This window comes from Muscardinus avellanarius, assembly GCF_963383645.1.
Source record: "Muscardinus avellanarius genome assembly, chromosome: 3".
NCBI classification, from domain to species: Eukaryota; Metazoa; Chordata; class Mammalia; order Rodentia; family Gliridae; genus Muscardinus; species Muscardinus avellanarius.
Genome location: NC_137788.1, coordinates 130,043,039 through 130,059,142, shown reverse-complemented (window position 1 = coordinate 130,059,142; position 16,104 = coordinate 130,043,039). Strand labels below are relative to the sequence as shown.

The window sequence follows — 16,104 nt, the reverse complement described above, 5'->3', positions numbered from 1 at the left end:
AGATTGGAGGATTGTGGTTCAACCTCAGCTATTTAGTGAGGCCCTCTGAAACTTAGTGAGACCCTCCCTGTTTCAAAATAAAGAATAAAGAATATTGCAGGGGGTGTAGCTCAGAGGTCGAATGCCCCTGGGTTCCATCCCCAGACCCATAAAAAATAAAAATAAAAAAATAAACTAACCAATCAAATAATAAAATCCAAACCTCAATTCTAAATGCTCTGAATTTAAAAGCTCTGGATCAATATCTCTCTCAAGAAATCAGTAAGAATTAGATTAGCTATTATGAATTCATATTTGCCAAAGACTCTTCATTGTTTGTGAGAATAATCTTTCTCCTTTATTTCACAATAACCTCGTACCTCATAGCTAAGAACAATAACATCAGCAATAATAATTTTTTAATACAGGGTGTCACTCTATTCCCCAGGCTGATCTGGAACTCCAAGCCCAAGGGATCAATCATCCTACTTCAACCTCCCAAGTAACTGGGACAACAGCAGAGTGCCACTATGCCCAGCTGAAGCTAAAGGTCATTGAGTAATTATAGTATCTAGGCACCATGCTGAGTGCTTAACTTTCTTAATCTCATTTAAATCTTCATAATAACCTTAAGAGGTCAGTACATTATAGATAAGAAAGGGGAAGCTTTAAAAGGGATTATTCTGTTCTCAAAATCCCAAATCCTTAAATATTCTTCAAATTTTAGTTATCAGTTTATCCATAAAAAATAAAAATATAGCCAGGCATGGTGGTGCACTCTTGTAACCCCCACACTTGGGAAGCTGAGACTGGAGGATTGGGCAGGTTCGAAGCCAGCCTCAGCTGGCTTAAGAGACCCTGTTTCCAAATAAAATATAAAACAGGTCTGAGAGTGTAGCCTGGAGGTAGAAGGCCCCTGGGTTCCATCCCCAGTACCATTAAAAAAAAAAAAAGTAAAGATATAGCCAGGCGTGGTAGCGCTCACTTGTAATCCCCGCGCTTGGGAGGCTGAGACAGGAGGATCGCACAGGTTCGAAGCCAGCCTCAGCTACTGAGTGAGGTTCTTAGCAACTTTGTGAGAACCTGTTTCTAAATAAAGTATAAAATAGGTCTGAGAATGTAACCTGGAGATAGAAAAGCCTCTGGGTTCCACCCCAAGTACCACCAAAATAAATAAATAAATAAATAAATAAATAAATAAATAAATAAAAGTAAAGATATATATGGACAGCAAAGAAAAAATATAGCTATTGTTCTGGGTTACTTTTTAATCCCTTAAAGTTTCTGGTAAAATTCATTTTCACTTTGAAGAGAGAAGGGCACTTTCCAATAGTAGATCTGAAAATTAGTGTGTGTCACAATAGGAAAGCCAATGTAGACTGTTTGGGAGGCTAAGACAGGAGGATCACAGGTGTTTTTGTTTTTTTTTTAGGTGGTACTGAGGGTGGAATCCAGAGGCTTTCTACCTCCGGGCTATACTCCCAAACCTTTTTTGTATTTTATTTGGAAACAGGGTCTCACTAAGTTGCTGAGAGCCTCACTAAGTAGCTGAGGCTGGCTTTGAACTCGTGTGATCCTCCTGTCTCAGCCTCCCAAGCACGGGGATTACAAGCGTGCGCCACCACGCCTGGCTCGAGGATCACAGGTTTGAGGCCAGCCTCAGCAATTTAGCAAGGCTCTCAGAAACTTACGGTGTTCAGAATAAAAAATAAAATAGAGCCAGGCGTGGTGGCACACACTTGTAAACCCAGCATTCGGAAGGCGGAGACTGAAGGATCGTGGTTCATGGACAGCCTCAGCTACTTAGCAAGGCCCTTTGCAACTCTGTGAGACCCTGTCTCAAAAATAAAAAGATTAAAAACCAGGGCTGGGGGTGTACCTTGGAGGTACAATGTTCCTGGGTCTCATCCCCAGTACTGCAAAAAGCAATAAAAAATTTAAAAGTAAATAAATAAATAAAATAGGGGTTGGGGTGTAGTTCAGAGATAGAATGCCCCTAAGTTTCATCACTAGTACCACACACACATATATACAAATGCAAATTGCTAGATCTCAAGGCTAAAGATTCTAATTTGGGGACCTAGAAGAGGTCTGAGTTTCAAATTTTTCATGAATTCTCAGAAGCTGCCAATACTAATGGTACAGGGCTGATTTTTTTTTATATAAGAAAAGAAAGTAATCCCCTCTCACTTTGGCTATCACCTCTTTTGAAGACTCTGCTCTACAGAATACTTTCAGCGAGAAAAACACGTAGGATTTAAAAAATACCTCTAGGGTCTAAAAGCTAAAGTTTTTCTTTTCTCCAACTTCACAAAGGATCAAATAGCACTAGTGACATCAAGGCAGTGGAAATTAAGGAAAAGAAATGTTAAGGACAGAATGCATGCCGCATCTCCTCAAGAACTTTCTACCAAACCGGGTGTGGTGGTGCACACTTGTAATCCCAGTACTGGGGAGGCTGAGACAGGAGGACCACAGTTTGCAGCCAGCTTCATCTACTTAGTGAGGGCCTCTGCTACTTAGTGAGACCCTGTTTCAAAATAAATAATAAAAAATAGGGCTGGGGGTGTAGGTCAGAGGTGGAATGCCCCTGGGGTTCCATCCCCAGACCTGCAAAAAAAAACCAAAAAGCAACCTTATACATCTACATTCATGTTTTATTTCTTCAACCTCAAAAAAGTCTTTCCTTTGAGTCTCCTAGGGTAAGAGAAATACCAAAATTAAAAAAAAAAAAAAGTACAGCCAGGCATGGTAGCGCTCGCCTGTAATCCTAGTTCATGGGAGGCTGAGACAGAAGGATCGCAGGTTGGAGGACAGCCTCAGCAAGTAGTGAGATTCTCATCAACCTAGTGAGACTTTATTTCAAAATAAAAATTAAAAAAATAGGGCTGGGAGTGTAGCCCAGCAGAAGAATGGCCCTGGGTTCAATCACCAGTGCCCCCCACACACAAAGTATATTGTTCTTTAAAACCAACCCCCTAAATGATGATAATCTTGAATATAAAATAAAGTAGAATTCTGACTTATACATAGTAAAATCTCAAAATGCTCTATATCCCTCCTGTCTACTTTCTTTTGTCACACTATACTCTACTCAAAAGTCCTGCTCTTACCAGAGACTGATCCAAAGCCCATACTTCTCTAGGTGATGCCAATGTCATCTAGGATGAAGGACTTCAGAGAAAAAGATTTGTTAAAAAACACCCCCTCAGCCAGCCAGGGATGCTTCTTGTGTGGTGCGCTGAACCATGACTCCAGTGTACTGAGAGAAATATATTTTAAAATATTAATATGGTCTGGCACCTTCCTGATGCTAATGCTTCCAAGCCCATCCCAATGGCACAACTGGGAAATTAACTGAAGAGAAAGCAATCTTCCCTCTGTTCTCTACTTTCAGACGTTCCTCCTCCACAGCTCTGCCATGCACAGACTCATTCTATAGATACACAGAGATAAAACATGTTCACACACACAAATAATGCTCTGCAGGAACCAAAAATCAAAGCCTAACCCCATGGTTTTTAAGTGAGCAAGTCCAATTTCCTTCTTTGTAGCTCCTGACACATGCTGGCTGGGAGCCGTCTGGATTTTTTCTGTCTTGTTCCTGCACCAGAAGGTTCTGCACTGCAGGTCAGGGGATGATAAGGAAATGAACAGTGTAATTTCCAAGGCCTCTGAACATGGCCCTGTCAGCAGCTCTGGAGGCAGGTTACTCAAGCATGGCTTGAAGAGTGAATACCACAGAGAGGAGGGCTCAGACAGCCAGCAGTGGCAGGATCTCAGCTGTGTATGTTAGTCACCTCCAGCCTGAAAGCCAAATCCTGCTGCCTCTCTGGATAAGCTCTGCTGCTAAAAGCTCTTATACCCAAATGGCAAGGATACAAGTTCATACTGGGGGAGGAAAATTAAGAACGAGGACTTAGGTTTTTCCATGCACTCTTATGTAGAAACAAAAACGCTAGTGCTCTTCCAGAGTCCATATACTTCATATTCTGGCAAACCCACAGTATCAGTCATCCAACCTACTCAACCCCACACCAGGGATGTAGCCAAAAAGGAAACGCAATTCAAATGAAATCTGAAATTCAACAAGGCCACTTCAATATCTTCTGAAGCCAATTTTTGATGACCCCCCCCCCCGAACTATAAATACCAGGCACTTTAGAACATCACTAGTATGAAAATTTCCCATCCTAGGTTTGGAACTTCTTCTGAACATAGTGCTAAGTTAGTGTTTAACTTTTCATACTGGGCTTTCCATATAGTGGAATGTCATACTCAGCCTATTACTGCTTAGGACAGATGGAGACATAGTTAAACTCAAACCATATTTTTCTAATATTTACTAAACATATATTATGTGCCAGGCACTGCTGTGTTTACTAATTTAAACTTGCAACAACCTTATGTATATAATATATTATTTTCCTCATTTTGCAGATGAGAAAAGTGAGGCAGAACAGTTAAGTAACTTAAGATCACTCAGATAATACTGGAGAGCAGGGATAAAAACCCAGGCTGTCCATGAACCACGATCCTCCGGTCTCAGCCTCCAGAATGCTGGGATTACAAGCATGCACCACCACGCCTGGCTTGCCTCAACTACTACTTAATGAGGCCTTTGCAACTCAGTGAGACCCTGTTTCAAAGTAAAGAATAGGGCCAGGCATGGTGGCACACACTTGTAATCCCAGCATTCGGGAGGTGGAGACTGGAGGATCGTGGTTAGAAGACAGCCTCAGCTACTTAGCTCTTTGCAACTCAGTGAGACTCTCTTTTAAAATAAAGAATATGCCAGGCATGGTGGTGCACTCTTGTTATCCCCACGCTTGGGAGGCAGAGACAGGAGGATTGCACAGGTTAGGGTTAGGGTTCGAAGCCTACCTGGCTGGCTTAAGAGACCCTGTTTCCAAATGAAATATAAAATAGGTCTGGGAGGGTAGCCCAGAGGTAGAAGGGTTCCATGCCCAGTACCACCAAAATAAATACATAAATAAAATTAAAAAAAATTTAAAAAAAATAGGGCTGGGAGTGTAGCTCAGAGGTAGAATGCCCCTGTACTGCAAAATAATAATAATAATAATTAATAATAATAATAATAATAAATAAAATGCATTCTTTTAATGTACTTAATGAAAAGTTACAATAGTATCTAATAAAATATGTTCTCTTTGTAAAACACTTAATATCCACAACACATCTGAAGTTCTGCCTATTACTGATGTGTTCAAGTAAGAAGCACTAGAACAGGGTTTTTCTTCTTACTTGCAAGTGCCAAATAAGTAAGGACCTAGCATTACATAATGGGTGCCAAAATGCAGTTTTATGGGAAGAATAAGTTCTAATGTTCTAGAGCACTGTAGGGTAACTACAGTTCACAAATCATCAAATATTTTATAAAGAACTAGAAGATTTCAAATGTTCCTAATACAAAGGAAGTGACACATCTATAAGGAGATGGAAATGTTAATTATCCCCGCTTGATCTTTACACATTGTATACTTAAAATATATTGATTTTTGCCGGGCGTGGTGGCGCACGCTTGTAATCCCCGCGCTTGGGAGGCGGAGACAGGAGGATCGCGCAGGTTCGAAGCCAGCCGTGCTGGTGTAAGAGACCCTGTTTCTGAAATATAAAATAGGTCTGGGAGTGTAGCCCGGAGGTAGAAGGGCTTCCAGGAACCCCAGTACCACAAAAAAAAAAAAAAAAAAAAAAATATTGATTTTTTCACACTGTACCTATAAAGATATACCTTCACACCTGGCAAGATATACAATTATTATATGTCAAGTAAAAAAAGAGAGAGAGCCGGGCGTGGTGGTGCACGCTTGTAATCCCAACATTTGGGAGGCTGAGACAGGAGGATCGTGGTTCAAGGACAGCCTCAGCTACTACTTAGTGAGGCCCTTTGCAACTCAGTGAGACCCCGTTTCAAAATAAAGACTAAAAAATAGGGCTGGGGTGTAGCTTGGGGGTAGAAGGCTCCTGAGTTCCATCCCCAGTACCACAAAAAAATAAAATAAAATAAAAGAGAGAGAGAGAGAAAGCCGGGCGTGATGGCATACACTTGTAATCCCAGCATTCGGGAGGCTGAGACCGGAGGATCGCGGTTCGCAGACAGCCTCAGCTACTTAGTGAGGCCCTCTGCAACTTAGACCGTTTCAAAATAAAGAATAAAAAATTGGCCAGGGGGTGTAGCTCGGAAGTCAAATGCCCTTGGGTTCCATCCCCAGACCAGCAAAAAAAAAAAAAAAAAAAAAAAGAGAGAGAGAGAGAAAGTAGCTGAGGCTGGCTTCGAACCTGTGGAATCCTCTTATCTCAGCCCTCCAAGTACTGGGATTCCAAGTGTGCACCACCACACCCAGCTTTTATTCTTTATTTTTGAAGTAGGGTCTCACTTATTGCAGAGGGCCTCACTAAGCAGCTATGGTGCCTGGCCATGAACCTGCAATCCTCCTGTCTCAGCCTCCCAAGTACGGGGATTACAAGCGTGTGCCACCACACCTAGTTTCCTTTTTATTTTTTATTTTATTTTATTTATTTATTTATTTAGCAGTACTGAAGATGAAAACCAGGGGCATTCTACATCTGAATTATGCTTCCAGCCCTATTTTTTTATTTTGAACAGGGTCTGACTGAGTTGCAAAGGGCTTAAGTATCTGATGCTGTCCACAAACCACAATCCTCCTGTGTCAGCGTCCCAAATGCTGGGATTATAAACGTGCACCACCACACCTGGCTATTTTTATTTTTGAAACAGGATCTCATGAGGTTGCTGAACCTAGCCTCAATTTGCATTCCTCCTGTTTCAGCCTCCAAACTACTGGATTACCCGAGTACGCCTCATGCCCAGCCAAAGAAGCAGCTTAATAACTTTCCTTCTCTATATAAAATAGGATTGACCCAGCTGTAAATGGTGATTCTTTGCAAATATCATCACCCTACCTATGAACCCCAAACTCAAAAGATCCTTTATTTTTTATATTTATTTATTTATTGGTGGTACTAGGGGTGAACCCAGGGCCTTTTCAATACCTCCAGGTTATACTTCCAGACCTATTTTATACTTTAGTTGGAAACAGGGTCTCACTAAGTTGTTGAGAGCCTCACTCAGTAGCTGTGGCTGGCTTTTTTTTTTTTTTTGGGTGGGGGGGTACTGGGGTTCCTAGAAGCCCTTCTACATCCGGGCTACACTCCCAGACCTGTTTTTTTTTTAATATTTTATTTGGAAACAGGGTCTCCTAAGCCAGCACTCTCGAACCTGCACGATCCTCCTGTCTCCGTCTCCCAAGCGCAGGGATTACAAGCGTGCGCCACCACCCCCGGCTTTTTTCAAGTATGTCTTTAAAGGTAGTCTTTAAAGTGAAAAAATGGAGATCCTCCATGACAGTTAGGTTGTTAATATATCCAGAGTAACAACATACCATAAGAGAGGGGAAGGAGGGAAAGAGTGTGTGAGTGTAAAAGAGAGAGAGAGAGAGAGAGAGAGAGAGAGAGAGAGAGAGAGAGAGAGATAGTGTGTGTGTGTGTGTGTTTTGCTGGACATGTAACTCAGGGCATTCTACATTGTCTCCTATGCTTGGTTTTGCCACTGACCACCTCTGAGATCCAGGGTAACTCACATGCCTCCCTGGTCTTAGTTTCTTCTTCTATAAGATGAGGAAATTGGACAAGATAATTTTTTTTTTCTGGGCCCTCCTTGAATTAGAACACCCAGAAGAAAAACAGAGCCTCTAACTGAAAAAATAAATTAAGCCTGTAGTTAGAAAATGCAACTCCATCCCATAAAAACATCAACTTCTCTTCTATTTTTTCCATGAATGAAAATGCTTGAGGGCATTTGACTGTAGGAAGCAAGTCTGACTGCTATGCCATCAATAGCTGAGAAATAATAGCTAGTGGAGGAAGGCATTCAGAGAGAAAGCCTTGGATTAGAAGGAATAAAAAAGACCTGGCCTTGGTTGGGCAATGAGGGATTGCAACAAGAGAAATGAGCTGGAAGGCATAAACCACAGCAGGAATACAAAATCAAGGGCAAAGGAAGATGCTCATGGAACACAGATATGATAGCATGCATGATCAGAAGGCAAAAGCTCAAAGAACACACTTTATCATTTCCTTTTCACTCTAATGGGAGAAGCAGTAAATACATGCAACATTCTGAGAACAGCTGAATCTGACACATGACCATAGGGAAGGCAGAGTGCCATGCTTCTACTTTGTAAGATCAAAAACAGCTACTAAGCCAGGCATGGTGGAGCAAGCTTGTAATCCCAGCACTTGGGAGGCTGAGACAGGAGGATCATGGTTCAAGAACAGCCTCAGCTACTAAGTGAGGACCAAACTCAGTGAGACCCTGCTTCAAAATAAAGAATAAAAAAAATTGAGCTAGAGGTGTAGCTCATAGGCAAAATACCTGTGGGTTCCATCCCCAGTACTGAAGAAAAAAAAAAAAAAAGAAAAAAAAAAACAGCTACTAAAGGGTGTGGGGGGACTCCTAGTTACAAATTTCTAGACTCTTTAGAGAGTAAGTATAAAAGTACTTTATATCCTTATATAATTTGGAGGGGTAAAAAGTCTCTCCTTAAACTCTTGGGCATAAGCCCTGACAGAAACAGCACAGATAGATCACCCCTGTCTGTGGTTTGTAAATTCCTTTTTTCTTGCCCGTCAGAGTGGCAACAGAGCACCAAGCCTGGGACACTCAAACAGGCGCCTCCCTCCTTCCTACCTACTCTCCCATCCCAAAATGTAACAATCTATCAAACAAAGAAAGACAAGGAAGCAGGCAGGATCCAGAAAGCTGTCTTGTTTATTCCTGACATTCCTTCCCCTCATCTTCTCAGTTGGCAGGAAGTATGAGGCAGGAGTGCTCAACAATTCAGGGCAGCAGCATTTGCTAAAATCCATCTCTGATCTTCCCTAGAAATCTGGGAATCAGCACAGTGGGCTGACAATTGATGTGGTAATGAAAAAGTAGACTCCATCAAGTAAAATGCACATCCTAGGCTGATAGAAAATGTCCTTGGCTACAGCTTGAGATATTTTACTGGATGAGAGTGAAGGCCCTGTGGTAGGTAATGTGAATATTCAGATCTCCCTCATTAGCTAGTGACATGTGACAATTCTACCCCTGCAGAGCTGACTCCATAGTCTTATTTCCAAGGCAGGTGGAAGGGGCTCCACTAAAAACACTTTCCAATGTGTGTGTGTGTGCGCGCACGCGCATTCTACCTCTGAGCTACACCCCTAGCTCTATTTTTTTTTTTTTATTATTCTTTATTTTGAAACAGTCTCACTGAGTTGCAAAGGGCCTCCCTAAGTAGCTGAGGCTGTTTGCAAACCGGGATCCTCCTGTCTCAGCCTCTCAAGTGCTGGGATTTACAAGCATGCGCCGGCACACCCAGTTCAATTTTCAAATTTTATGAGTTTCTCTTTATCACAGTTCCTAACTTGAGTATACAACTCTAGATTACATCAAACATCTGTTTTGCTATTTTTTGTTGTTGGTTGTTCCTTGGAAGAAGGAACATTCCAAACCAGTTAGGCCATTAGGCAAGCCATTTTTTTTCTTTTCTGTGGTACTGGGGACTGGTACTCTACCACTGAGCTACACCCCCAGCCACTTTCCCTTCTCTTGTTCCAGAAACGTTCTCTCCTTGTAGAGTATGTATTATCTCCTAGCAACTTCAAAACATTTATTTAAATAATTATTTCGTTGGCCAAAGGCAATATGGTAAAACAGCCCCAGAACTAGCATGTCCAAAAGGGTTGAGGAAACAGAGAAAGAAATTGCAAAAATAGACTCTTGCTTATGGTAACATCAAATTGCAAAGCACATTTTCTGCTTCTAAAAGAACTTCTCAGCAATTTTATCTTTCTTCCAAAAACTGAAGTGTGCAAAGCTAGATTATTACTGCTTTTTTTTTTTTTTGGTGTGTGTGTGGGGGGGAACCCAGGGGCATTTACCTTTGAGCTACACCCCCAGTCCTATTTTATTTTGAAACAGAGTCTCTCTAGGTTGGTCAAAGCCTCAGTATTTGCTGAGGTTATCCTCGAACCTGTGATTCTCCTGTTTCAGCCTCCCCAAATACTGGGATTACAACAAGTGTGTTCCACCATGCCTACCTCTTATTTATTTTGAAACAGGGTCTCACTAATTGCTGAGGCTGGCCTGAAACCTGTGATCCTCCTGTCTCTACCTCCCCATTATTGAGATTACAGGCCCATATTACCATGTCCAGCAGGAAGTTACTTTTTTTTTTTTTTTTTTTTTTTTTTTTGCGGGTCTGGGATGGAACCCAGGGACATTCTACCTCATTTGACCTCCGAGCCACACCTGCTGCCCTATTTTTTATTCCTTTTTTTTTTTTTTTTTTTTTTGGTGGTACTGGGGTTCCTGGAAACCCTTCTACCTCCGGAATACACTCCCAGACAGACCTATTTTATATTTTTTGTCTTAAGCCAGAACCAGCACGATCCTCCTGTCTCCGCCTCCCAAGCCGGGGATTATAAGCGTGCACCACCATGCCCAGCTCTATTCTTTATTTTGAAATAGGGCCTCACTAAGTAGCTGAGGCTGTCCCAGAACCATGATTCTCCGGTCTGAGCCTCCCAAATGCTGGGATTCCAAGCTTGTGCCACCACGCCCGGCTCATGAAGTTACATTATTAAGGGGCAAAATTCCCTGGTACCAACATGCATTCAGCCACCAATCAGTCTCTGTACCTATATCAGGAAAAAATGAGTTCCATTTGCTTCTTCATTGGAGACAATCATGGACATTTAGACTTAAACCCAATATGAAGCTAAGCAATAAGCAACATTAATCCTTTTACCCATAGACTACAACTGGATTTAAAAGATTGCAACAAAAGTATTTTAAACAGAAAAGAAAATGAAAGACACCCTCAGAAGTGCTTTTCAGCACAGGAAGAATAACAACTATGAACATGGATACATGGCAAAAATTTCCTGAAGCCAGATGTAGGGAACAGTCTAATGGGCCAGGACCAGAAGCAAGAACTCCTGGTACTCCTAGGCCTCTTTAAAACAGTTATCCATCTGTACCCCAGAGAAAATGGCAAATTACAGCCAGCTCAGGATGAGACATGCCAGTAACCAGCTGGAATTTGACTCTATGAAGGTGGACTATAGCATCTGCCACCTAAACACAGGCAGCCTCTCTGGCAGCTGCCACTGGTAAAAGGGAATAAGCCATTGTGTTATTAGTGGAAGAAATCCACAGCCCTGTTACCAGAGAAGCCCAGATGTTGCGGAAAGCTACAAATATGCCAGAGGCAAAGACCAAAATACCCACAGCAAGGAAAACACAAACTACCACTAAAATCCAGGCACTAAGAGGGCACCACCACGCAGACACACACATCCAAGCCTTTATTTATTGACACTTACATATGGAAATAGGTATTCCCGGCTGCAGCTGATGTAATTACAGAGAAATCAATTTATACTGCATCTGCTGGGATCAGCTGAAAGCACAGGGTGAGCAGAGCACAGAGCAGAAAATCAAGATCCAAGGAACACTTCATCACCAAGACAGCTGCTCTTTAGAAAAGAGTAAGCTACTCAAGTTGAAGGCAGCCTGAACTGACCCCAGACTCACACCCACTCTGTTCTAGCCCCACAGGCCCCATTTCCTGACATATCAACTAAGAATATCTTCTCAGAGGCAGGGCTCAGGGCTCAATCCTAACCCATCCTCCCAAGTCAAGCAGAAGGCAAGGTATTATTACACCATTTGGCAGCTAAAAAAAAATCACCAGGAGACTTTGGCTCCCAATAACTGCAGGAGATACCTGGCAAAAAGCCACACTCTCAGTGGGCAAAGAATCTTTCATAGTATAGGGATTGAACCCAGGAAGGTTCTACCATTGAGCTACTACCCACTTTTTAAATTTTAACTTAATTTTTATTTTGAAACAGGCTCTCACTAAGTTACCATACAATAGCCTCAAAGAATCTTTCTTTCTTTCTTTCTTTCTTTCTTTCTTTCTTTCTTTCTTTCTTTCTTTTTTGGCGATATTAAGGATGGAACCCACGGGCATTCTACCTCTGAGCTCCACCCCTAATTCTATTTTTGTTTTTATTCTTTATTTTGAAACAAGGTCCCGATGAGTTGCAAAAGCCTCACTATGTAGCTGAGGCTGGCCACAAACTGTGATCCTCCTGAATACTGGGATTATAAGTGTGCGCCACCACACCCGGCTCCAAAGAATCTTTCTAGGCCAAACTTTCATAGCAACATTAACTCACAAGGCCTGATTAAGTGCTTCATAATACAGTCAGCATTTCCTGCCCCTTATTTACCAGCCCCAAAACTGTGTCCCTTAGGTCTTTGGTAGTCATCAATGGAACACTTAGTAGAAATGCCATGAAATGTAATCCTTTGTTCTTCCAGAGACCCAACAGCACCATTTATTCCAATAAGAACAGTGCTCAACTTATACATGAACCAAAAACCTATTAAATTTATCAATTAATATGAATCTGATGATGAAATATCAGTCAAGCTGGAAACCACATAAAGATTGGTGCCAGCCTCTAGCAACAACTATCTGAGGTGAGACAAAAACAAGGTGAAGAAAATTCTATCTGCAAAGTAGTGGTCCCCGACAAACATTATCAAAATGTCCAGGCTTGCTGCAAATGAACTGTAGAGACTCTTCTAATTTGGAACAAAACCACATTATCATTACTAGCTGCTCTGACCTTGTAATTGGTCATTACCCACAAACTAATGAGCCTCCCACAGAGTGCAAAAAGCATTTGGTGGTTAGTCCCGGGCAGTTTTGACTGGCAGTGGGCAGCCAGACCTGGCCACCTCTTACCTTTTCAGACTTGACTTTCTTTAGCGGACGACACTCATTCTCCCCTTCCTCTGGCTCCGGTTTAGCTCCCAAAGGATTGAGCGCTGCCCCAGGCTCAATAGCTATACTCCCAAGAGGCTCCACAGCTCCTGTTTCCATCCCTGTATTTCCATCATACTGACCACCCCGTCCTCCCAAGGGCACTGGCTGGAGGACCCCAGAATCCTTTTCTGAACAAGTCCCCACTCCTTCGCTTCTCTCCTTCTTGCTCTTAGATGAGCTGTTCTCCTTCTCCTTTTTGGAGCCGGCTACACTGCGAGATGCCTTGGCCGCCTTCTCTGAGCCCTTGGGAGCAATAGCAGCAACCAGGCCTCCTGCATTGGCACCATCTCCTGAGCGACCCTGCACCTCTTTCTTGCTAGCTGCCCCCTCACTTGGAGTGAACAAGGAGGTCCCTGGAGTAGGTTTGCTAGTGTCTTTGCCACTCTTATTCCTTTTGGATTTTGATTTGCCTTCCTTCCCTTGAGGACCTGGCACTGGGGTCACAAACTTGATGTTGTCTGGCAGTGTGGCCACAGCATTGGGAGCCGGTATCCCCACCTCCTTTGAGCCTGACATTTCGAGTTTCTGCTGGTCCTTTTCCAGATCGGCGTCCAGGTCAATGATGAGATTCCCTACTCCAATGTCCCATTCATCCCCACTGTCGTATGTCTCAACCGGGTTTGCATCCACTCCTTTCCCTCCGGAGGCTCCACTGCTCAAGGACATCTTAGAGTCAACGTCCCACCTCAAGATTCAAGGCTCTTCCTTGCCCCCAGCTTTCCTATTTTCAGCTTCAGCTATGTTCTCAGACCTGCCACATTGTTCAGTACATGCCCAGTGGACAACATCATTGCTGGAAAAAGAAAATTTAAAAAGCTGTTAAAGGAAACAATACAGGCAAGGAGACAGCCTGAAATAAACTCCCACACAAAACAAACCCTTCCTGTGGGGATATCACATCACAATAGACAAAACAAACAAGTTCAACTGTCTTTCTTCCCTTCTTCCTTCTTTCATTTCCTTTTGGTGGTACTGAGTATTGAATCCAGGGGTTTTCTACCACCAACCTACACTCCAACCCTTTTTTTATTTCTCATTTTAAAACAGGATCTCATTAAGTTGCTAAACCTGGCCTCAAACCAGTGATCCTCCTATCTCATCCTCCTAAGAACTGGGATTACAAGTGTATGCCACTATGCCTGGCTTTAATTGTGTTTCTAACCTAGTCACACTGGACCTAGAGAAAAGTTAATTCCTACTCCATCTCCCCAGAGAAGAGTGAAATATCTTCAGTTGCCCAGAGATTCTCTAGTAAGCCTTAACTAGGAGTCCTCTAGAGTTAGTCTGCCCTTCCTGAGACTTATTTCTACTACCACTGCCATTTGGCACTCCTCTTTCAATCAGTACAGGGTTTGGCATATTACAGACTCAAGGTCTAGTAGAGTACTTTTATACCCCTTTCTCCTTGCTTCTTGCTTCTTTAATTATCAGAGCCTCAGACCATGATCTAGCCCTCTATTAGTAGGGCCTATACCTACTAAAGATAGTATATGTTTATGTTTCTTATCATTCTACCATTAGGGAGAAAAAAGGTCTTACTATGATTAAATAGAATAGTGTGTGTGTGTGTGTGTGAGAGTGTGTGTGTGTGTGTGTGTGTGTGTGTGTGTGTGTGTGGTACTGGGAATTGAAATCAGAGGCATTCTACTTCTGAGCTACATTCCCAGCCCCTTATTTATTTATTTATTGGTGGTACTGGGGTTCCTGGAAACCCTTCTACCTCCGGGCTACACTCCCAGACCTATTTTTAATATGTTCATTTGGAAAAAGGGTCTCTTAAGCCAGCGAGGCTGGCTTCAAACCTGCATGATACTCCTGTCTCCACCTCCCAAGCACAGGGATTACAAGCATGCGTCACCACACCCGGCTTTTATTTATTTATTTTGAGGTATTGGAAACGGAACCCAGGGGCATTCTACCTGCAAACAACAACCCCAGCCCTATTTTTTATTCTTTATTTTGAAACAGGATCTCACTGAGTTGCAGAGGGCCTCACTAAGTAGCTGAGGCTGTTCGCAAACTGAGATCCTCCTATCTCAGCTTCCTAAATGCTGGGATTAAAAGCGTGCACCACTATGCTCAGCCTCAGCTCTATTTTTTATTCTTATTTTGAAACAGGGTCTCACTAAGTTGTGGAGAGCCAAAGTAGCTGAGGCTGGCTATAAACCTGTGATCCTCCTTGTCTCAGCCTCCCAAGTGCTGGGACACAAGTGTGTGTCACCACGCCTGGCTGACTATGGTTAAGTAAAAGAAAAGCAAGCAGAACTGGGCAAAATGCAATTTCAGGAAGGGGTACAAAAGACTGCAACTAGAAGAAACAACTCTCAGAAGGACTCAGCCAATCACTTAAGTCCGGAGAAATTACATCAGCCTTCTCAAACTCCAAATTTTAAGTCATGTCTGAAAATTAGGATTCTAAATGAACTTTTCCACTTCCCACTTAAAATACTTATAAAAACCAAGAAAAATAGAAAAAATGTTTACTGTATTGAAAACTGGCCATCACAAAAAAGTAACACCAGGATGTGGGCTAAACTCTACTTTCTTATGGTAAGACTGAAGACACTGTATTGACAAACACCAGAGCTTCAAACACATAAAACAGATTAGCTTCAAAAGTGATAAAAGGAGCCGGGCGTGGTGGCGCACGCTTGTAATCCCTGCACTTGGGAGGCTGAGACAGGAGGATTGCACAGGTTCAAAGCCAGCCTCAGCTACTTAGTGAGGCTCTCAGCAAGGTCTCACTTAGTGAGACCTTGTTTCAAAATAAAGGATAAAAAATAGAAGCCAGGCATGGTGGCACATGCTTGAAGCCTCAGTACTAGGGAGGCTGAGACAGGAGGATTGCAGGTTCAAGGCCATGGCCAGCCTCAGCTACTTACTGAGGTCCTCTGCAGCTTAGTGAGACCCTATTTACAAATAAAGAATAAAACCAGGCGTGGTGGCACACACTTGTAATCCCAGTGCTTGGGAGGCGGAGACAGGAGGATTGCGCAGGTTTGAAGCCAGCCTTGCTGTCTTAAGAGACCCTGTTTCAAAAAAAAAAAAAAAAAAAGTATAAAATAGGTCTGGGAGTATAGCCCAGAGGTAGAAAGGTTTCCAGAAACTCTAGTACCACCAAAATAAATAAATAATAAATAATTTTTAAAAATGTACTTTAACCAGGTGTGGTGGCGCACACTTGTAATCCCAG

At 42.5% G+C, this 16,104-nt stretch overlaps 1 protein-coding gene across 1 annotated transcript in view; it reads right to left on the bottom strand.

Moving 5' to 3' along the window:
* The window catches only part of ZNF609 (zinc finger protein 609), a gene marked incomplete at both ends in the record, with an annotated part of 163,118 nt that extends 149,541 nt beyond the window's left edge, over positions 1 to 13,577 (bottom strand). The window contains one exon of the mRNA XM_080692776.1: positions 12,831 to 13,577. Within this exon, the coding sequence (XP_080548902.1) occupies positions 12,831 to 13,577 (747 nt within the window). The remainder of the gene's footprint in view (positions 1 to 12,830) is intronic.
* Positions 13,578 to 16,104: the final 2,527 nt, after the last annotated feature.